This window comes from Delphinapterus leucas, chromosome 1, assembly GCF_059928025.1.
Source record: "Delphinapterus leucas isolate spDelLeu-1000000601 "Yukka" chromosome 1, BTC_Dleu_Yukka2, whole genome shotgun sequence".
NCBI classification, from domain to species: domain Eukaryota; kingdom Metazoa; phylum Chordata; class Mammalia; order Artiodactyla; family Monodontidae; genus Delphinapterus; species Delphinapterus leucas.
In genome coordinates this window covers 42,536,212-42,558,743 of record NC_143129.1, presented here as the reverse complement: position 1 = coordinate 42,558,743, position 22,532 = coordinate 42,536,212, and the positions used below count along the sequence as shown (strand labels likewise).

The 22,532-nt window shown below is 38.5% G+C and overlaps 1 protein-coding gene and 1 pseudogene across 7 annotated transcripts in view; one reads left to right on the top strand and one right to left on the bottom strand.

Moving 5' to 3' along the window:
* Positions 1-22,532, bottom strand: part of CD46 (CD46 molecule) — a 61,862-nt gene that overhangs the window by 28,788 nt on the left and 10,542 nt on the right. For all 7 annotated transcript variants that reach the window (XM_022593514.3, XM_022593511.3, XM_022593513.3 and 4 more), the window contains exons 2-5: positions 9,101-9,289; positions 8,647-8,749; positions 1,658-1,743; positions 622-819 (exon numbers count right to left, since the gene is read on the bottom strand). In XM_022593514.3, the coding sequence (XP_022449222.1) occupies positions 622-819; positions 1,658-1,743; positions 8,647-8,749; positions 9,101-9,289 (576 nt within the window). The remainder of the gene's footprint in view (positions 1-621; positions 820-1,657; positions 1,744-8,646; positions 8,750-9,100; positions 9,290-22,532) is intronic.
* LOC149750484 (ubiquitin-ribosomal protein eL40 fusion protein pseudogene) lies at positions 3,691-6,902 on the top strand (annotated as a pseudogene).

The window sequence follows — 22,532 nt, the reverse complement described above, 5'->3', positions numbered from 1 at the left end:
TGAATGATTTCAATTATTTGAAATTTGTTAAAAATTATCTTATTGCCTAGAATATGGTATTAGAGAATGTTCCATGTTCACTTGAGAAGAGTAAATATTTTGCTATTATTCAGTGGACCCTTTCTTTCAAGAGTAAAAATCCCTCCAGTGTCTCCCTGCTTCTGATCATGCTCTAATGCCTTAAACATTGTTTTTAAGTAAGATTTGCCCAGAGTTTATAAATCATATCTGTGAGACAATTAATCTTTTACAATTTACACTATGATTTCCTGTAGCCAAAACTATCAGACTTCTTGTAATACAAGATAATACTTTCTTATGTTTAAGAAAGTGTGTGTTGAATTTTTTGATGCTTTTCATGGAAAAAAATCCTAACTCATGCATATACACAGTAGTTTACAATGTATAAATTGGAATGCCAAGAACCTGTGGGGTGAGAGGGGGGAAGCTCTACAAGTAGAAGTATTTTATACTTGATTTGACCAATATTAAATTAAATTAGAAACCAATTAAATAGGAGGATCAAGCACATATGGCTGTTTTTACTGTAAGTAAAACAATTTACAAAGCGTTTCTACAGTATTTACAAATTAAGAAGGAAATAAATGGAAATATTATTACCTTTACACTGAGGAGGGTCACTACTCCATTTGTCATTTCCAATACAAACAAGCTTGCTCTCTCCAACAAGTGAATATGGATCTGCTCCATTTGAAGCATCACAACTATAAGTTACTACTTCACTGTATTCAAATATATCCTTGTGGCTATTTGTGTATTTTCCATTTAGAATTTTTTCAGGTGGTTTACACAAAATCTCTTAGAAAGGGAAAAAAAGAAGACATAAAAGGCAAAAGGAAAGGTAAAAGATTAAACGGCAATTAGTAAAGACATATGAATTGCCTTCAATAAATTAACATATGATTTCTACAAGCTAGTTGTGAATCCAATATCCATTTAGAAGGTTTCTATGAGAAAATGTATTATCCTAAATTCAAACTATTAATTTAGAAGTGAATTATTTAAAATAAAACTAATTTTCTTAAATAACTACATTAAAAATCTATATGAAACATATTTATTTATCTGCAAGGCCATACTAAGTTTTGTTCTCATCATAAGAGATGTTGACAATTTAATGATATGATATAATTATGATTAAAAACAGAACTCAGTGCTGGTTGAGTAACACTTCATAATTTGTAAATATATCTATTCACTAAATCAGTTCTTCACATTGATACCAAGTATTATCGTCATTTTTCACTTTCATCCTTACAAGTGTATGGTGAAATTTTCCAGAGGCAATAAATTGTGTGATTTTGCAAGACACTGAATCCAGATGTCTTCCTTTAAGCCAGATATTGAAGAAATTTGCAAAAATGTAAAACAATGCCACTATTTGTTTTGGAAATTTTTGATTTTTCATAGAAGTATGTTGTATATACTAACAGGTATTGTGCTTACTCTTCTTAAAAATGAATAATAATTATTTTAAAAACTTTTCAGTTTTAATTCCAATATAATAATAGCAAAAGATATAACCCACATAAAGAAAGGTTCATTGGTATCTATGTTAATTTAAAAGCATAAAGGGGTCCTGAGGCCCAAAGTTTGAGAACTGCTCCTCTATATTCTAAAGAGAGAATATACTTACTTTCACATATTGGAGGATTATCACTCCAGTCCACAGTACTTTCAGAAATGTCACAGTATAGAATACTTGGTCCAATTAAGAAATAACTAAATGAGAAAAGAAAAGTTACTATGTTCTTTAGTAGTTACAAGATGGACATAATAATGAAAACAATTTTATATGGTTGTCTTCCTGCACTATAGTGATTTGAGGGAGAAGTTCCTTAAACAAAATATAATGTAAGTGCTAACTAAATATGCAACTTAATTGAGTTTCTGCATGTGAACACACATTGGCCCACAGAAAAATGTCTAAATTACTCTGTCATGTTGTCAGTGTAGCCCCTCCGCTATCTCTGGCAAATGCATCACACGTTCACTTCTCTACCCTTTTGCTCACACCATTCTGCTCAGTAAGGACTGAGCAGACAGATCAGGCCCTAGAGCTTGCCTGCCTGGATTCAAGTTCCAGCTCTAAGACTGACTTATTTGAGCTTGGGCAAGCCCCTTAGGCAAGGTTCTCTTGCTCAGTTTCCTCATCTGTGAAAAGGGGGGTAACACTACATACCTCATAGGACTGTTCTGAGGATTGGATGAGTTAGCATCTGGCATGTAGTGAGTACTAGGTAAGTTTTAGCTTTTTAAAACATTCTTTAGATAATATTCTTTACATTCTTTATTAATATTCAGAATACAGGCATACCTCATCTTACTGCTCTTCACTTTATTAAGCTTTTAACAAATTGAAGGTGTATGGCAACCCTGATTCAAACAAGTCTATTTGTGCCATTTTCCCCAAAACGTTTGCTCACTTCATGTCTCTGTGTCACATTTTGGTAAATCTCACATATTTCAAACTTTATTACTATTATTATACTTGTTATAGTGATCTGTGATCAATGTCTTTAATGTTACTACTATGCCTCTGAGGCTCAGATTATGGTTAGCATTTTTCTGGTAATATAGTATTTTTAAATTAAGGTATATACATTTTTTTAGACATAATTCTATTGCACACTTACCAGACTACAGTATAGTATAAATGTATGTAAAAAACTCAGTTGATTTGCTTTATTGCAGTGGTGTGGAAAGGAACCTGCGATATCTCCAAGATATGCCTGTATCTTTCTAGTAGTAGTTCAGGAATACTACTCAATGAAATATTCTCCAATTATTTAAATTCATAATACACTCTTCTCCTTCTGGACTCTCACTGTAATGATCATGAATGATTCTATCTATTTGGTACTTTTCATTTACTATTTTGCTCTGATGCCTCTCTATATATTCTGTTTCTCAAGAGGGCTACAACTTCCTTGATTCTACATCTTAAACTTTTGGTGCCTAGTAGCCTCTTCTAAATGTTCCAGCGGAACATTCACTGGATATTCTGCTATTTTTACTTAATCAAGTTAAAAATACTCAGTGTAACTGCCTGTACCCACTTCCAGAGGACTTTTCCCTAAAGGCTAATTCATTGATTCTAGATTATAATGCATTAGGAGAGGATTCTGGGATGATGGCAAAATAAGTGGCAACAGAAATCTGTCTCCACACCTTGATGATGACACTGACAGAATCTGCCTGATATCACTATTTTGGAAGTCTAGAATCTGTTCATGGCTTGCAATTACTAGGAGAAGACTTAGGTAAATTAACTTGATTTGAGTCAATTTTAGCTCTTAGCACAGTGGCAGCTACCTATCCCCCCCACCCAGCTGGCATCTGTACACGTGTTGCTAGAGCAGCTTATAAGTAGCCTGTGGGAGCTAGGGTGGGCAAAAAGGAATCTGCCCTCCAAGTATCAGGGATTTGTGTTCTTATCACTGCTGCTTCTGATCACAGAGAAGCAGAAAAAGAGGTGGGCAGCCTTTGTTGTCACACCTCCCCCAACTTTTTCAAGCTCCTTCAACACTGGACAAATGATATCCAAGGGATTTAAAATCCAGCATCCTTTGCCCCTCCCCTTCACTTTTACTTTTTTTCCACTGACAGGAGCCAGACATTAAACACTAGGACATTCAAAAATAACTGCCATGTGGAAAATAATTAGAAAATGATTCCGCCTGCCCAGAGAAAGGCTCAGAAAAAACCTGAGATGACCTTCAAGTTTATATGTCAGGCTGCTCCTCAGCACACAGACACCATACAGCAATCAAAAAACCAAACCAAACCAAAACAAAAAAAACCATAAAACAGTAAGCTCTAGGTAGTGGGCAGAATCTGATTTCCAGAGTTACCACATTATTAGATTCAAATATTGATTCAACAAAAAAGTTGTAAGGCATACAAAGAAACGGGAAAGGAAAAGTATGGCTCATACAGTGGAAAAATACATGAACAGAATCTTTTTCTGAAGGAGACCTCATGACAAATCTATCAAAGACTTTAAATGTCTTGTGAAGGCACTCTCAATGGAAATTAACGGATGCCAGTTCTGCCACCCCATTTTCCTTCAGTGAAGCAACCAAACAGCAGACACAGAGAAGCCAATGAAGAAGCCAAACAGCAGATCTTTGTGAAGACCCTGACGGGCAAGACCATCACTCTTGAGGTCAAACTCAGTGTCACCACTGAGAATGTCAAAGCCAAAATCAAAGACACTGAGGACATCCTGCCTCACCAACAGAGTCTGATTTTTGCAGACAAACAGCTGAGGATGGCCGTACTCTCTCAGACTATAATATCCAGAAAGAATCCACCCTACACTTGGTGCTTCACCTGCAGGGTGGTATCATCAAGTCTTCCCTCTGCCAGCTTTCCCAGAAGTACAGCTGCAACAAAATGATCTGCTGCAGGTGTTATGCTCACCTGCACACCAGTGCTGTCAACTGCCACAAGAAGAAGTGTGGCCAAACCAACAACCTGTGCCCCAAGAAGAAGGTCAGGTACATCCTCTCCACTGGCTCTTCTTTTGCCCACAGGGTTGCCCCCTGCCTAAGCCCTGCCCTGGAGCCTCAGTAAAATTTGAAAGAAATAACTGGGATAAAGATGCACAAAGAATTAAAGGAAGAAATGTAGAAAGTCAAGAGAACAATATGTGAACAAAATGGAAATATCAATAGGAGCTAGAAAACGTAAAAAGAATCCAAAAGTAAATTCTGGAGTTGAAAAGTACATTAATGGAAATGAAAAAGTCACTGGAAGAATTAAAGGCATATTTGAGAAGAAAAAAGAATTAGTGAAATTGAGATAGGGTAGTGGAAATTATTGACTCTAAGAAACAGAAAGAAAAAAGATTGAAGAAAAGTGAACAAAGCCTAAGGGATCTGTGGGACACCAACAAATACACTGTGGGACTCTCAGAAGGAGAAGATAGAGCAAAAGGGACAGAGAGAATACTTGAACAAATAATGGCCGAAAACTTCCCAAATTTGATAAAAGAAACAAATATGCCAAAAGCTTAAAATCCTCCATAAGCTTAAAATTCTGAGTGCAGGTCTCTTTGTATTCATCTTACTAAGATACATGATAATCAGACTTTCAAAAGACAAAGAATGCAGAAAGCTGCATGAGAGAAGTGAATCATCACATACAAGGGATACTAATTAAGATTTGTCATTAGAAACTCAGAGACCAGAAGACCGTGGATTGATACAAAGTGCTAAAAGAAAAAAAGTCCTCTGTTTCCTTATTTATCTTCTGTCTAGTTGTTCTATCCATTATTGTGAGCGAGGTATTGCAGTCTCCAACTATTATGTCGAAATGCTTATTATGTAGAAATGCATATTTCTCCCTTCAATTCTGTCATTGTTTGTTTTGTTTTGGTTTGGTTTTTTTGGCCGCCCTGTGAGGCTTGTGGGATCTTAGTTCCCCAACCAGGGATTGAACCCGTGCCCCCTACAGTAGAAGTGCAGAGTCCTAACCACTGGACCGCCAGGGAATTCCCATGTACAATGTTCAATGTAAAATAATTCCCATGGTAACCACAAACAATATAACTATAGAATATACACAAAAGGAAATGAGAAAGGAATTTAAACATTTCACTACAAAAATCAACTACACACAAAAGAAAACAGTAATGCAGGAAATGAGGGACTAGAAAAAAGCTATAAAGCATATAGAAAACAAGTAGCACAATGACAGAAATAAATCCCTCCTCATCAATAATTATATTAAGTGTAGACGGAATAAACTCTCCAATCAAAAGACAGAGATTGGCAGAATGGATAAAAACACATGATCCAACTATATGTTGTCTACAAGAGACTCACTTGACATTCAAAGACACAAATGCGGTGAAAATGAAAGGCTGGAAAAAGATATTTCTCACAAATAGTAACCAAAAGACAGTAGAGTAGCTATACTAAAATCTGACAAAATAGACTTTAAATGAAGAAGGTTACAAGAAACAAAGAAGTAAATTTTATATTAATAAGGATTCAGTACTGAAGATATAACAATTATAAACATTTATGTACCTAATGACAGGCTATCAAAATATATGAAGCAAAAAATGACAGAATTGAAAGGAGAAATATGCATTTCTACATAATAAGCATTTCTACATAATAGTTGGAGACTGCAATACCTCACTCACAATAATGGATAGAACAACTAGACAGAAGATAAATAAGGAAACAGAGGACTTCAACAGCACAGTAAAACAACCTGATCTCACAGATATATACAAAGCATTCTACCCAACAACAACAGAATACACAGTCTTTTCAAGAGCATGTGGGACTTTTTCCAGGATAGACCATATGTTATGTGACAAATTAATGTTATTCAAAACATAATTAATTATTTAATAAATAATTAATAATATAATTGTTTTGTGCCACAAATTAATATTAATAATAGATTTTAAAAGACAGATATCATAAAAAGTATATTCTCTGACCACAATAGGATGAATTTAAAAATCAACATCAAAAGGAAAACTGGAAAATTCATAAAATTGTGAAAATTAAACAATATGCTTTTGAACAACCAATGGCTCAAAGAAGAAATCAGAGCAATTAGAACATACTTTGACATGAATGGAAATGAAAACATAACATACTAAAACTTATGGGATTCGGCAAGAGCAGTGCTAAGGGGGAAATTTATAGCTATAAAGGTTTACGTTAAGAAACGATAGCTCTGAAAAAACAAACTAAGTGTACAATTTAAGGAACCAGAAAAAGATAAACCCAAAGTTAGCAGAAGGAAGCAAATAATAAAGATTAGAACAGACATAAACAACAACAACAAAAAGAGCGAAACAAGAGAGAATATCAATGAAACTAAAAGTTGGTTCTTCAAAAAATGCGACAAAAGTGACAAACCCTTAGATTGACTAAAACAAAGAGATTAGACTCAAATTACTAAAATCAGAAATGAAAGCAGGAACATCACTATAGATTTGACAGAAAAAAAAACTATTATGAGAGTACTATGAACAATTTTATGCCACAAATGGATAAACTAGATATAATGGACAAATTCCTAGAAACACAAAATCTACCAAGAGTTAATTACAAAAACAGATAATCTGAATAGATCTGTAACTAGTAAGGAGATTGAATCAGTAATCAAAATTCTCCCAATTAAGAAAAATCCTGGATCTGATGGTTTCATTGGTGATTTCTACCAAACATTTAAAGAAGTAATACCAATCCTTCTCAAACTTTTCCAAAAAACTGAAAAGGAGGGAAGTCTTCCAAACCCATTCTGAGACAAGCATTACGGTGATAGCAAAATTCAATAAAGGTACTACAAGAAAAGAAAGCTAGAGACCACTATCCCTTAAGAACACTGATGCAAACAACCTCAACACAATACTAGCAAACAATTTAGCAGCATTTTAAAAGGATTAAACATCATGACCAAGTGGGAATTATTCCTAGAATGCAAGAGATGGCTCAACACATAAAAATCAATGTAATATGCAACATCAAAAGAATGAAAGGGAAAAAAACCACATGGTCACCTCAATTGAGGCAGAAAAAGCATTTGATAAAATTCAATATTTTTCATAAGAAAAATACTTAACAAACTAGAAACAGAAGGAAACTGCCTTAAGATAATAAACTCCATACATGAAAATCCAACAGCAAACATCATGCTCAGTGGTTAAAATCTGGAAGTTTTCCTCTAAGATCAGAACAGGCATGAACAACTGCTTTTACCACTTTTATTCAACGTGGTACTAGAAGTTCTAGTCAGAGCAATTAAGCAAGAAAAAGAAATATAGTTCTAACTTGGAAAGAAAGAAGTAAAATTATCACGGTTTGCAGAGGATATGATCTTCTACATAAAAAACCCTGAAGATTACACACAAACACACACACACACACACACACACACACACACACTGTAAAAACTAATAAATGAACTCAGTAAATTACCAGGATACATAGACAATATTTAAAAACCAGTTGTGTTTCCATAGCATATTACATTTACCTTTTAAATTCACATTTTTTATAAATGTTCAGTATCCCTAACATATGCTATAAAAGAGCCCTGTAAAACAAAGGCTATTATTAAATCCTCAGTACCACTTTTTGAGATGCTTCACTCCTTTGTAGTAGTTTTAAAAATAAGGTTTTCCAATTAAGAGATCTTGATCAACATTATTGTCTAAGCTTACCAGGTCACTTTTGGTCTTGTGACATCTTACAGATTACTTTGATATAAGAATATCTTCAGTTGGCAACTCTACCCCCCAGTTCCATAAACCTATTTCACCTCTGAGAACTGACCATTTTAAATAGGGTGCATTGTGTTGTCAAGGATAAAGTCACCATGATTAACACATTTTTAATGCTTATGAGAGGTTTATTAATACACATACTAAGTATTACACAATTTTACTTTCCTTCAATTTAAATTTCTTTCTACTAGTTACACATCTTTTCAGTCTCCATAAAAAGCCCAAGAGTTATTTGGCTACAGTACAACTTGTCACACAGAAAGCAAAATTAAATCAACTTTGTGGGAATGTTTAAGAAGAGAGGCAAAATGAAAATGGATTTAGTAACATATAACATTATTTCCTCTAAGGAGCATCCTACTTACCCAACATTACAAACATAATGAGCCTCTGAGCCAAACAGAATACTTCCATTTGGGTAGCGTACTTGGCCATTTGGGGGATCCCCTAGGTTAGGACACTGTTTTCCTAAAAGGAAAATTTCAAATTCGTTGTTTTATACCAGTTTCAAAACAGATTTGAATCAAATTCAATATTCTACATTGCTCACTTGAATTCATGGGAATATTATTATCTTTTGTTATTTGCTTTCTTTAACTATTATAACGTCAAAGAAGATTCACATTTACCCAGGCAACCAATTGTGGAAAAAAAGGTTCCCTGGAGATTTTTCAAAGCCTGAATGCACTGCTGTCTAAAACCTACATTCACATGAGAAAACCATTTCAGTCGTAAAATATGAACCCTAAAATGTGTGAAAAATCTCTAGAGCAATAAAAAAGTTTTTTGAATTAAAAAAAAAAAGTTTTGTTTACTTACTTGTACAGGCCTCCTGGAGAAGTGACCACATACTATCATTCTGACAAACAGCAGAAGTAGGAAGAGAAGGACGCTTGGGCTGGTAACCTGGGCGACATTCATACTGTATACTGTCCCCAGGGCTATAACTGGGTTTAGGGACACCCTGGAGCCGCATAGATTCATACCTTGGTGGCTCACCACAGGCATCTAGGTACAAGAGAATAAGAGCATAAAAATATTTTATCTCATTCACCAGCCAGGGACTGTGGCCTGGCATCAGGTAGGTAGTACAGAATAAATGGAAAAGTTCTCAGCAAGATTTTAAATGACCGTCCCATGCTTTTACCCAACTGGTGGTGTATGTGCCTTACTTACATTAAATAACAACCTATTAACTTTTGGTTTGTTAGGGAATAAGATGAATTTTTATTCAAGAGTAAATTAAAGAGATAGCATCAATGTTTTTAGTTTTGAAATATAAATACATTTTAGGTATGTATCCTTCCCCACTTTTTTCTAAATTCATTTCAAAACTCATCTCTCCTCTAGGAAGTCTCCTACAGTATACAGCACTCTGTTCAGATTACTCTTCCATAGTTTGAAACACAAGCATATGATCACTTGTCATTTCAGGCTCAGTTTCCTCTCAGAAGGCAAGGTCCTAGAGGGCAGGGATCATATGCCTTCCTTCGCTACTACACTCTGTACTCAGTTGGTACTCAAGACATGCTATGGTAAGAGATGAATATAAAATATGCCTTGTGAGATTCATAAATCAAAATAATTATGGACTGAAGTATTTCAAAAAATAATGCTCAGTTTCATTTGTTTCCTATTAGTGAATTGAGCATTTTAAAAGTGGTGAATAGACACCATGTAAATATCAAAATGTACTATCTGAAAAGCATTACATGAAAAAACAACTTGCTCTCTTCGACATTACTTTAAATATAATTTAACTTTCCTTCACAGATCAATGGATTGCTCATTCCTCAGAAGCTCCCTGAGGTAGCTGTTTGGGTTGTTTATCCAATATATCCCAACAGTAAAGCTATTATATTGTTATGCTTTTATAATTTTGTACTTCTGGGATTTTTTGGGGGGGTGTTGAGGGAAGGAGTTTTTTACTCCCTAGAATAATGTCATTTCTACCTCAGCAAGCCCTCTTGCTTTATTTTTTTTTGCTTTTTTTTTTTTTTTTTTTTTTTTGCGGTACGTGGGCCTCTCACTGTTGTGGCCTTTCCCGTTGCGGAGCACAGGCTCCGGACACAAAGGCTCAGCGGCCATGGCTCACGGGCCCAGCCGCTCCACGGCATGTGGGATCCTCCCGGACCGGGGCACGAACCCGTGTCCCCCGCATTGGCAGGCGGACTCTCGACAGCTGCGCCACCAGGGAAGGCCCCTCTTGCTTTTAACTATCTGAGCACTTGATAACCTAACAAATCTGTTAGAAAAATTATGTAAAACAATGTGATGGAGACATATTAAGTCCTAAAGGACTACAGGAATTCAGAGGCCTCTCTTATATATAAAAGTTAAGAACCTAAGGAGGAGATGGGTGCGAGCCACGGTTATCAGCGCGGACCCCAGAGACGGGCATGAGACGCTAAGGCTGCTGCTGCCGCCACCAAGAAGCCTGTGTGCAAGCACAGGTCACTATCTACACCTCCCCTCCCGGGAGCCTGTGCAGCCCGCCACTGCCAGGGTCCCGGGATCCAGGGACAACTTCCCCGGGAGAACGCACGGCGCGCCTCAGGCTGGTGCAATGTCACGCTGGCCTCTGCTGCCGCAGGCTCACCTCACGTTCCATACCCCTTCCTCCCCCTACGCCAGCCTGAGTGAGCCAGAGCCCCCGAATCAGCTGCTACTTTAACCCCGTCCTGGCTGAGCAAAGAACAGACGCCCTCAGGCGACCTACATGCAGAGGTGGGGCCAAATCCAAAGCTAAACCCCAGGAGCTGTGCGAACAAAGAAGAGAAAGGGAAATTTCTCCCAGCAGCCTCAGGAACAGCGGATTAAATCTCCACAATCAGCTTGATGTACCCTGCATCTGTGGAATACCTGAATAGACAATGAATCATACCAAAATTGAGGCGGTGGACTTTGGGAGCAACTGTAGACTTGGGGTTTGCTTTCTGCATCTAATTTGTTTCTGGTTTTATGTTTATCTTAGTTTAGTATTTAGAGTTTATTATCATTGGTAGATTTGTTTATACATTTGGTTGCTCTCTTCCCTTTATAAAAATATATAGATATATATTTTTTCTTCATTTTTATCTTTTTCTGAGTGTGTATGTGTATGCTTCTTTGTGTGATTTTGTCTATGTAGCTTTGCTTTTACAATTTGTCCTAGGGTTGTGTTTGTCCATTTGTTTTTTTTTTTTAGTATAGTTTCTAGAACTTGTTATCATTGGTGGATTAGTTTTTGATTTGGTTGCTCTCTTCTTTCTTTCTTTTATTACTTTAACAATTCTTTAAATTTTTAATAATTTTATTTTCTATTTTAATAACTTTATTTTACTTATTTATTTCTTTTTTTCCTCCCTTTTCTTCTGAGTTGTGTGGCTGACAGGGTCTTGGTGCTCCAGGCGGGTGTCAGGCCTGTGCCTCTGAGGTGAGAGAGCCGAGTTCAGGACACTGATCCACCAGAGACCTCCGGCGCAAAGTAATATCAAACAGTGAAAGATCTCCCAGAGATGTCCAACTCAACCCTAAGACCCAGCTCCACGCAATCACCAGCAAGCTACAGTGCTGGACACCATATGCCAACCAACTAACAAGACAGCAACACAACCCCACCCTTAGCACAGAGGCTGCCTAAAATCATAATAAGGTGACAGACATCCCAAATCACACCACTGGACGTGGTCCTACCCACCAGAAAGACAAGATCCGGCCTCATCGACCAAAACACAGGCACTAGTCCCCTCCACGAGGAAGCGTACACAACCCACTGAATCAGCCTCACCCACTGGGGTCAGACACCAAAAACAATGGGAACTACGAACCTGCAGCCTGTGAAAAGGAGACCCCAAACACAGTAAGTTAAGAAAAATGAGAAACACAGCACATGAAGGAGCAAGGTAAAAACCCACCAGACCAAACAAATGAAGAGGAAATAGGCAGTCTACCTGGAAAAGAATTCAGAGTAATGATAGTAAAGATGACACAAAATCTTGGAAATAGAATGGAGAAAATCCAAGAAATGTTTAACAAGGACCTAGAAGAACTAAAGAGCAAACAGACAATAATGAAAAACACAATGAAATTAAAAATTCTCTAGAATGAATCAATAGCAGAATAACTGAGGCAGAAGAACGGATAATTGACCTGGAAGATAAAATAGTGGAAATAACTACTACAGAGGAGAATAAAGAAAAAAGAATGAAAAGAATTGAGGACAGTCTTAAAGACCTCTGGGACAACTTTAAATGCACCAACATTCGAATTATAGGGGTCCCAGAAGAAGAAAAGAAAAAGAAAGGGACTGAGAAAATATTTGAAGAGATTATAGTTAAAAACTTCCCTAATATGGGAAAGGAAATGGTCAATCAAGCCCAGGAAGTGCAGAGAGTCCCATACAGGATAAATCCAAGGAGAAGCATGCCAAGACACGTATTAATCAAACTATTAAAAATTACATACAAAGAAAAAATATTAAAAGCAGCAAGGGAAAAATAACAAATAACATACAAGGGAATCCCCATAAGGTTAACAGCTGATCTTCCAGCAGAAACTCTGTAAGCCAGAAGGGAGTGGCAGGACATATTTAAAGTGATGAAAGGGAAGAACCTACAAACAAGATTACTCTATCCAGCAAGGATCATTCAGGTTCGATGTAGAAATGAAAACCTTTACAGACAAGCAAAAGCTATGAGAATTCAGCACCATAAACCAGCTTTACAACAAATGCTAAAGGAACTTCTCTAGGCAGGAAACACAAGAGAAGGAAAAGAACTACAATAACAAATGAAAACAATTAAGAAAATGGTAATAGGAACAGACATATGGATAATTACCTTAAATGTAAATGGATTAAATGCTCCAACCAAAACAAAGGCTGGCTGAATGGATACAAAAACAAGACCCATATATATGCTGTCTACAAGAGACCCACTTCAGACCTAGGGACACATACAGACTGAAAGTGAGGGGATGGAAAAAGATATTTCATGCAAATGGATATCCAAAGAAAGCTGTAGTAGCAATTCTCGTCATACAAAATAGACTTTAAAATATAGAATGTTATAAAAGACAAGGAAGAACACTACATAAAGATCAAGGGATCAATCCAAGAAGATATAACAACTGTAAATATTTATGCACCCAACATAGGAGCACCTCAGTATATAAGGCAAATGTTAATAGCCATAAATGGGGAAATCGAGAGTAACACAATCATAGTAGGGGACTTTAACACCCCACTTTCACCAATGGACAGATCATCCAAAATGAAAATGAATAATGAAACACAGGCTTTAAATGATACATTACACAAGATGGGTTTCATTGATATTTTTTGGACATTCCATCCAAAAACAACAAAATACACTTTCTTCTCAAGTGTTCCTGGAACATTCTCCAAGATAGATCATATCTGGGGTCACAAATCAAGCCTTGGTAAATTTAAGAAAATTGAAATCATATCAAGTATCTTTTCTGACCACAACGTTATGAGACTAGATATCAATTTTAGGAAAAAAAATCTGTAAAAAATACAAACACATGGAGACTAAACAATATACTACTAACTAAACAATCACTGAAGAAATCAAAGAGGAAATCAAAAAATAGTTAGAAAAAAATCTCAATGAAAACACGACGACCCAAAACCTATGGGATGCAGCAAAAGCAGTGCTAAGAAGGAAGTTTATAGCAATACAATCCGACCTCAAGAAACATCTCAAATAAACAACCTAACTTTACACGTAAGGCAATTAGAGAAAGAAGAACAAAAATCCCCCAAAGTTAGCAGAAGGAAAGAAATCATAAAGATCAGATCAGAAATAAATGAAAAAGAAATGAAGGAAACAATAGCAAACATCAATAAAACTAAAGGCTGGTTCTCTGAGAAGATAAACAAAATTGATAAACCATTAGAGAGACTCACCAAAAAAAAAAAAAAGGAGAAGCCTCAAATCAATATAATTAGAAATGAAACAGGAGAAGTAACAACTGACACGGCAGAAATACAAAGGATCATGAGAGATTACTACAAGCAACTATATGCCAATAAAATGGACAACCTGGAAGAAATGGACAAATTCTTAGATAAGCACAACCTTCCGAGACTGAACCAGGAAGAAACAGAAAATATAAACAGACCAATCACAAGCACTGAAATTGAGAAGGTGAGTAAAAATCTTCCAATAAACAAAAGCCCAGGACCTGGGCTTCCCTGGTGGCACAGTGGTTGAGAGTCCGCCTGCCGATGCAGGGGACACGGGTTCGTGACCCAGTCCAGGAAGATCCCACATGCCACAGAGCAGCTGGGCCCGTAAGCAATGGCCTCTGAGCCTGCGCATCCGGAGCCTGTGCTCCACAACTGGAGAGGCCACAACAGTGAGAGGCCCGTGTACTGCAAAAAGAAAAAACAAAAACAAACAAACAAAAAAGCCCAGGACCAGATGGCTTCACAGGCAAATTCTATCAAACATTTAGAGAGGAGCTAACATCTATCCTTCTAAAGCTCTTCTAAAATGTAGCAGAGGGAGGAACACTCCCAAACTCATTCTATCAAGCCACCATCACCCTGATACCAAAATCAGACAAACATGTCACAAAGAAAGAAAACTACAGGCCAATATCACTGATGAACATAGATGAAAATATCCTCAACAAAATACTAGCAAACAGAATCCAACAGCACATTAAAAGGATCCTACACCATGATCAATTGGGGCTGATCCCAAGAATGCAAGGATTCTTCAATATACGCAAATCAATCAATGTGATAAACCATATCAACAAATTGAAGGAGAAAAACCATATGATCATGTCAATAGATGCAGAGAAAGCTCTCAACAAAATTCAACACCCATTTATGATAAAAACCCTGCAGAAAGTAGGCATAGAGGGAACTTACCTCAACATAATGAAGGTCATATAGGACACACCCACAGCCAACATCGTTCTCAATGGTGAAAAACTGAAACCATTTCCACTAAGATCAGGAACAAGACAAGGTTGCCCATTCTCACCACTATTATTCAACATAGTTTTGGAAGTTTTAGCCACAGCAATCAGAGACGAAAAAGAAATATAAGGAATTCAAATCAGAAAAGAAGAAGTAAAGCTGTCACTGTTCTCAGATAACACTATACATAGAGAATCCTAAAGATGCCACGACAAAATTACTAGAGCTAATCGATGAATTTGGTAAAGTAGTAGGATACAAAATTAATGCACAGAAATATCTGGCATTTCTATACATTAGTGATGAAAAATCTGGAAGAGAAATTAAGTAAACACTCCCATTTACCATTGCAACATAAAGAATAAAATACCTAGGAATAAACCTACCTAAGGAGACAAAAGACCTGTATGCAGAAAACTACAAGACACTGATGAAAGAAATTAAAGATGATACAAACAGATGAAGAGATATACAATATTCTTGGATTGGAAGAATCAACATTGTGAAAATGACTATACTACCCAAAGCAATCTACAGATTCAATGCAACCCCTATCAAACTACCAATGGCATTTTTCACAGAAGTAGAACAAAAGATTACACAATTTGGATGGAAACACAAAAGACCCCAAATAGCCAAAGCAATCTTGAGAAAGAAAAACGGAGCTGGAGGAATCTGGCTTCTGGACTTCAGACTATACTACAAAGCTACAGTAATCAAGACAGTATGGTACTGGCACAAAAACAGAAATATAGATCAATGGAACAGGATAGAAAGCCCAGAGATAAACCCATGCACATATGGTCACCTTATCTTTGATAAAGGAGGCAAGACTATACAATGGAGAAAAGACACCCTCTTCAATAAGTGGTGCTGGGAAAACTGGACAGCTACATGGAGAAGAATGAAATTAGATCACTTCCTAACACCATACACAAAAATAAACACAAAATGGATTAAAGTTCTAAATGTAAGGCCACACACTATAAAACTCTTAGAGGAAAACATAGGCAGAACACTCTATGACATAAATCACAGCAAGATCCTTTTTGACCCACCTCCTAGAGTAATGGAAATAAAAACAAAAATAGACAAATGGGACCTAATTAAACTTAAAAGCTTTTCCACAGCAAAGGAAAATATAAACAAGATGAAAAGACAACCGTAAGAATGGGAGAAAATATTTGCAAACGAAGCAACTGGCAAAGGTTTAATCTCCAAAATTTACAAGCAGCTCATGTAGCTCAATATCAAAAAAACAAACAACCCAATCCAAAAATGGGCAGAAGACCTAAATAGACATTTCTCCAACGAAGATATACAGATCGCCAACAAACACATGATAGGATGCTCAATGTCACTAATCATTAGTGAAATGCAAACCAAAACTACAATGAGGTATCACCTCACACCAGTCAGAATGGCCATCATCAAAAACTCTAGAAACAATAAATGCTGGAGAGGGTGTGGGAAAAAGGGAACCCTCTTGCACTGTTGATGGGAATGTAAATTGATACAGCCACTACGGAGAACAGTATGGAGTTTCCTTAAAAAACTAAAATTAGAACTACCATACGACCCAGCAATCCCACTACTAGGCATATACCCTGAGAAAACCATAATTCAAAAAGAGTCATGTACCACATGTTCATTGCAGCTCTATTTACAGTAGCCAGGACATGGAAGCAACCTAAGTGCCCATCAACATATGAATGGATAAAGAAGATGTGGCACATATATACAATGGAATATTACTCAGTCATAAAAAGAAACGAAATTGAGTTACTTGTAGTGAGCTGGATGGACCTAGAGACTGTCATACAGAGTGAAGTAAGTCAGAAAGAGAAAAACAAATACCGTATGCTAACACATATATATGGAATGTAAAGAAAAAAAAATGGTTCTGAAGAACCTAGGGACAGGACAGGAATAAAGACGCAGATGTAGAGAATGGCTTTGAGGACACGGGGAGGGGGAAGGGTAAGCTGGAACAAAGTGAGAGTGCTACATGGACACATATACACTACCAAATGTAAAACAGATAGCTAGTGGGAAGCAGCCGCATAGCACAGGGAGATCAGCTTGGTGCTTTGTGACCATCTAGAGGGGTGGGATAGGGAGGGTGGGAGGGAGACACAAGAGGGAGGAGATATGGGGATATATGTATATGTACAGCTGATTCACTTTGTTATAAAGCAGAAAGTAACACACCACTGTAAAACAATTATACTCTAATAAAGGTGTTAAAAAAATAAAAAGAACCTAAGGAGAAAGAAGAGAGACCTATTCTGGTCCCTGAGGAACTTTTTCTTTCTTACTCCCTGGATCTTGGTCTTCAGATTGAGACTGGTCAAGAGAGAAGTCTAAACAAGTGAAATATTTTACATCTTATTCTAAATTCTAAACTCCTCTCTCAATACACTGTCCAACATTTCATTTACGTCATGTGCTGAAATTGTTTCAGCATTTAGCAAATGTTTTGAACATTTCCACTATGCTGATCTTGTTACATGAATGCTCCTCAATCAACTGCCCAAAACAAGGCAAAAGCAAAAAACAAAGAGCCATAGTTATTAAAAGCATTTTTTAAAGATTAGTAAAGAGTTGAATTTTATTAATAACATTAAATTTACTGAATACCCTGAGCCATACATTCTCATTTTACAATAGGAAATAATGGGCTAGAAATGCTATATAATTCCATTTTAGATAAAAACACGTATCATTCTAGAATATCCTGGAAGCACCAAGAAAAAAATCAAGTAACAGCATGCATGTGATTAAATTATACAAGTGTTCTTTGTTTTATGTATTCAATTTCAGTAACTACCTTTTTTTAAAATAAATTTATTTATTATTTTTATTTTTGGCTGTTTTTGGTGTTCAGGGCTGTGCGCAGGCTTTCTCTAGTTGCGGCAAGTGGGGGCTACTCTTCGTTGCAGTGGGCAGGCTTCTCACTGCGGTGACTTCTCTTGTCACAGAGCACAGGCTCTAAGCGCACTGGCTTCAGTAGTTGTGGCACGTGGGCTCAGTAGCTGTGGGTCACGGGCTCTAGGCTCAGGCTCAGTAGTTGTGGCGCAGGGGCTTAGTTGCTCCGCGGCACGTGGGATCTTCCTGGGCCAGGGCTCAAACACATGCCCCCTGCAGTAGCAGGCGGATTCTTAACCACTGCGCCAACAGGGAAGCCCTCAGTAACTATCTTGAAGGCATAAAAGAAGAGAGAATTCCTAATATGACTCTCACATACAGTGCTGTGTATGGAAAAAGAAATGTCAACTGAATGGTTCAATCTATTCGACTAGGGGACCTTGAAGATGGCGGAAGAGTAAGACGCGGAGATCGCCTTCCTCCCCACGGATACACCAGAAATACATCTACACGTGTAAGAACTCCTACAGAACACCTACTGAAGGCTGGCAGAAGACCTCAGACCTCCCAAAAGGCAAGAAACTCCCCACATACCTGGGTAGGGCAAAAGAAAAAAAGAAAAAACAGAGACAAAAGAATAAGGACGGGACCTGCACCAGTGGGAGGGAGCTGTGAAGGAGGAAAAGTTTCCACACACTAGGAAGCCCCTTCGCGGGCGGAGACTGCGGGAGGCGGAGGGGGGAACTTCGGGACCGCGGAGGAGTGCACAGCGACGGGTGCGGAGGGCAAAGCGGGGCGATTCCCGCACAGAGGAACGGTGCCGACCGGCACTCACCAGCCCTGAGAGGCTTGTCTGCTCACCCGCCGGGGTGGGCGGGGCTGCGAGCTGAGGCTCGGGTTTCGGTTTCGGACGGAGCGCAGGGAGAGGACTGGGGTTGGCGGCTTGAACATAGCCTGAAGGGGTTAGTGCACCATGGCTAGCCGGGAGGGAGTCCGGGAAAAGTCTGCACCTGCCGAGGCAAGAGACTTTTTCTTCCCTCTTTGTTTCCTGGTGCGCGAGGAGAGGGGTTTAAGAGCGCTGCTTAAAGGAACTCCAGAGATGGGCGCGAGCCGCGGCTAAAAGCGCGAAACCCAGAGACGGGCGCGAGCCGCGGCTAAAAGTGCGAACCCCAGAGACGGGCGCGAGCCGCGGCTAAAAGCGCGGACCCCAGAGACAGGCGGGAGACGCTAAGGCTGCTGCTGCCGCCACCAAGGGGCCTGTGTGCGAGCACAGGTCACTCTCCACACCCCTCTTCCGCGGAGCCTGTGCAGCCCGCCACTGCCAGGTTCCCGGGATCCAGGGACAACTTCCCCGGGAGAACGCACGGCGGGCCTCAGGCTGGAGCAACGTCACGCCAGCCTCTGCCGCCGCAGGCCCACCCCGCACGCAGTGCCCCTCCCTCCCTCCCCCCCTCCACCCCCGGCCTGAGTGAGTCGGAGCCCCCAAATCAGCGGCTCCTTTAACCCCGTCCTGTCTGAGCAAAAAACAGACGCCCTCCAGCGACCTACACGCAGAGGCAGGGCCAAATCCAAAGCTGAGCTCCTGTGAGCTGTGAGAACAAAGAAGAGAAAGGGAAATCTCTCCCAGCAGCCTCAGAAGCAGCGGATTAAAGCTCCACAATCAACTTGATGTACCCTGCATCTGTGGAATACCTGAATAGACAAGGAATGATCGCAAATTGAAGAGGTGGACTTCAGGAGCGAGATCTATGATTTTTTTCCCTTTTCCTCTTTTTGTGAATGTGTACGTGTATGCTTCTGTGTGAGATCTTGTCTGTATAATCTTGCTTCCACCATTTGTCCTAGGGCTCTATCCGTCCATGGTTTTTTTAAAAAAAATTTTTTTTCTTATTAATTTTAATTGTAATAACTTTATTATACTTTACCTTCGTTCTTTCTTTCTTTCCTTCCTTCCTTCCCTCCTTTAGACAACGAATCACCCCAAATTGAGGAGGTGGTCTCTGAGAGCAAGATTTATGATTTTTCCCCCTTTACCTCTTTTTGTGAGGGTGTATGTGTATGCTTCTGTGTAAGATTTTCTCTGTATAGCTTTGCTTCCAACATTTGTCCTAAGGTTCTATCCGTCACTTTTTTTTTCCTAAATATTTTTTAATTCAATAACTATATTATACTTTATTTTATTTTTACTATATCTTCTTTCTTTCTGTCTTTTTTCCTTCTTTCCCTCCCTCCTTCCTTCCTTCCTCCCTCCCTCCCTCCCTCCTTTCTTTCCTTCTTTGCTTCTTTCTTCCTTCCTTCCTTTCCTCCTTTCCTTCTTTCTTTCCTCATACTTCTACTAATTCTCTCTACATTTTCTCCCTTTTATTCTGAGCCGTGTGGATGAAAGGCTCTTGGTGCTCCAGCCAGGAGTCAGGGCTCTGCCTCTGAGGTAGGAGAGCCAACTTCAGGACACTGGTCAACAAGAGACCTCCCAGCTCCACATAATATTAAACGGCGGAAATCTCCCAGAGCCCTCCATCTTAACACCAGCACCCAGCTTCACTCAACGACCAGCAAGCCACAGTGCTGGACAACCTATGCCAAACAACTAGCAAAACAGGAACACAACCCCACCCATTAGCAGAGAGGCTGCCTAAAATCATAATAAGGCCACAGACACCCCAAAACACACCACCAGACGTGAACCTGCCCACTAGAGAGACAAGATCCAGCCTCATCCACCACAACACAGACACTAGCCCCCTCCACCAGGAAGCCTACACAACCCACTGAAACAACCTTAGCCACTGGAGACAGACATCAAAAACAACGGGAACTACGAACCTGCAGCCGGCAAAAAGGAGACCCCAAACACAGTAAGATAAGCAAAATGAGAAGACAGAAAAACACACAGCAGATGAAGGAGCAAGATAAAAATGCACCAGACCTAACAAATGAAGAGGAAATAGGCAGTCTACCTGAAAAAGAATTCAGAATAATGATAGTAAGGATGATCTGAAATCTTGGAAATAGAATGGACAAAATGCAAGAATCAGTTAACAAGGACCTAGAAGAAATAAAGATGAAACAAGGAACAATGAACAACGCAATAAATGAAATTAAAAGTACTCTAGATGGGATCAATAGCAGAATAACTGAGGCAGAAGAACAGATAAGTGACCTGGAAGATAAAATAGTGGAAATAACTACTGCAGAGCAGAATAAAGAAAAAAGAATGAAAAGAACTGAGGACAGTCTCAGAGACCTCTGGGACAACATTAAACGCATCAACATTCGAATTATAGGGGTTCCAGAAGAAGAGAAAAAGAAAGGGACTGAGAAAATATTTGAAGAGATTATAGTTGAAAACTTCCCTAATATGGGAAAGGAAATAGTTAATCAAGTCCAGGAAGCACAGAGAATCCCATACAGGATAAATACAAGGAGAAATACGCCAAGACACATATTAATCAAACTGTCAAAAATTAAATACAAAGAAAGCATATTAAAAGCAGCAAGGGAAAAACAACAAATAACACACAAGGGAATCCCCATAAGGTTAACAGCTGATCTCTCAGCAGAAACGCTACAAGCCAGAAGGGAGTGGCAGGACATACTGAAAGTGATGAAGGAGAAAAACCTGCAACCAAGACTACTCTACCCAGCAAGGATCTCATTCAGATTTGATGGAGAAATTAAAACCTTTACAGACAAGCAAAAGCTGAGGGAGTTCAGCACCACCAAACCAGCTTTACAACAAATGCTAAAGGAACTTCTCTAGACAAGAAACATAAGAGAAGGAAAAGACCTATAATAACGAACCCAAAACAATTTAGAAAATGGGAATACGAATATACATATCAATAATTACCTTAAATGTAAATGGACTAAATGCTCCCACCAAAAGACACAGATTGGCTGAATGGATACAAAAACAAGACCCTTATATATGCTGTCTACAACAGACCCACTTCAGACCTAGAGACACATACAGACTGAAAGTAAGGGGATGGAAAAAGATATTCCATGCAAATGGAAACCAAAAGAAAGCTGGAGTAGCAATTCTCATATCAGACAAAATAGACTTTAAAATAAGGACTATTACAAGAGACAAAGAAGGACACTACATAATGATCAAGGGATTGATCCAAGAAGAAGATATAACAATTGTAAATATTTATGCACCCAACATAGGAGGACCACAATACATAAGGCAAATACTAACAGCCACAAAAGGGGAGATCGACAGTAACACATTCATAGTAGGGGAGTTTAACACCCCACTTTCACCCATGGACAGATCATCCAAAATGAAAATAAATAAGGAAACACAAGCTTTAAATGATACATTAAACAAGATGGACTTAATTGATATTTATAGGACACTCCATCCAGAAACAACAGAATACACATTTTTCTCAAGTGCTCATGGAACATTCTCCAGGATAGATCATATCTTGGGTCACA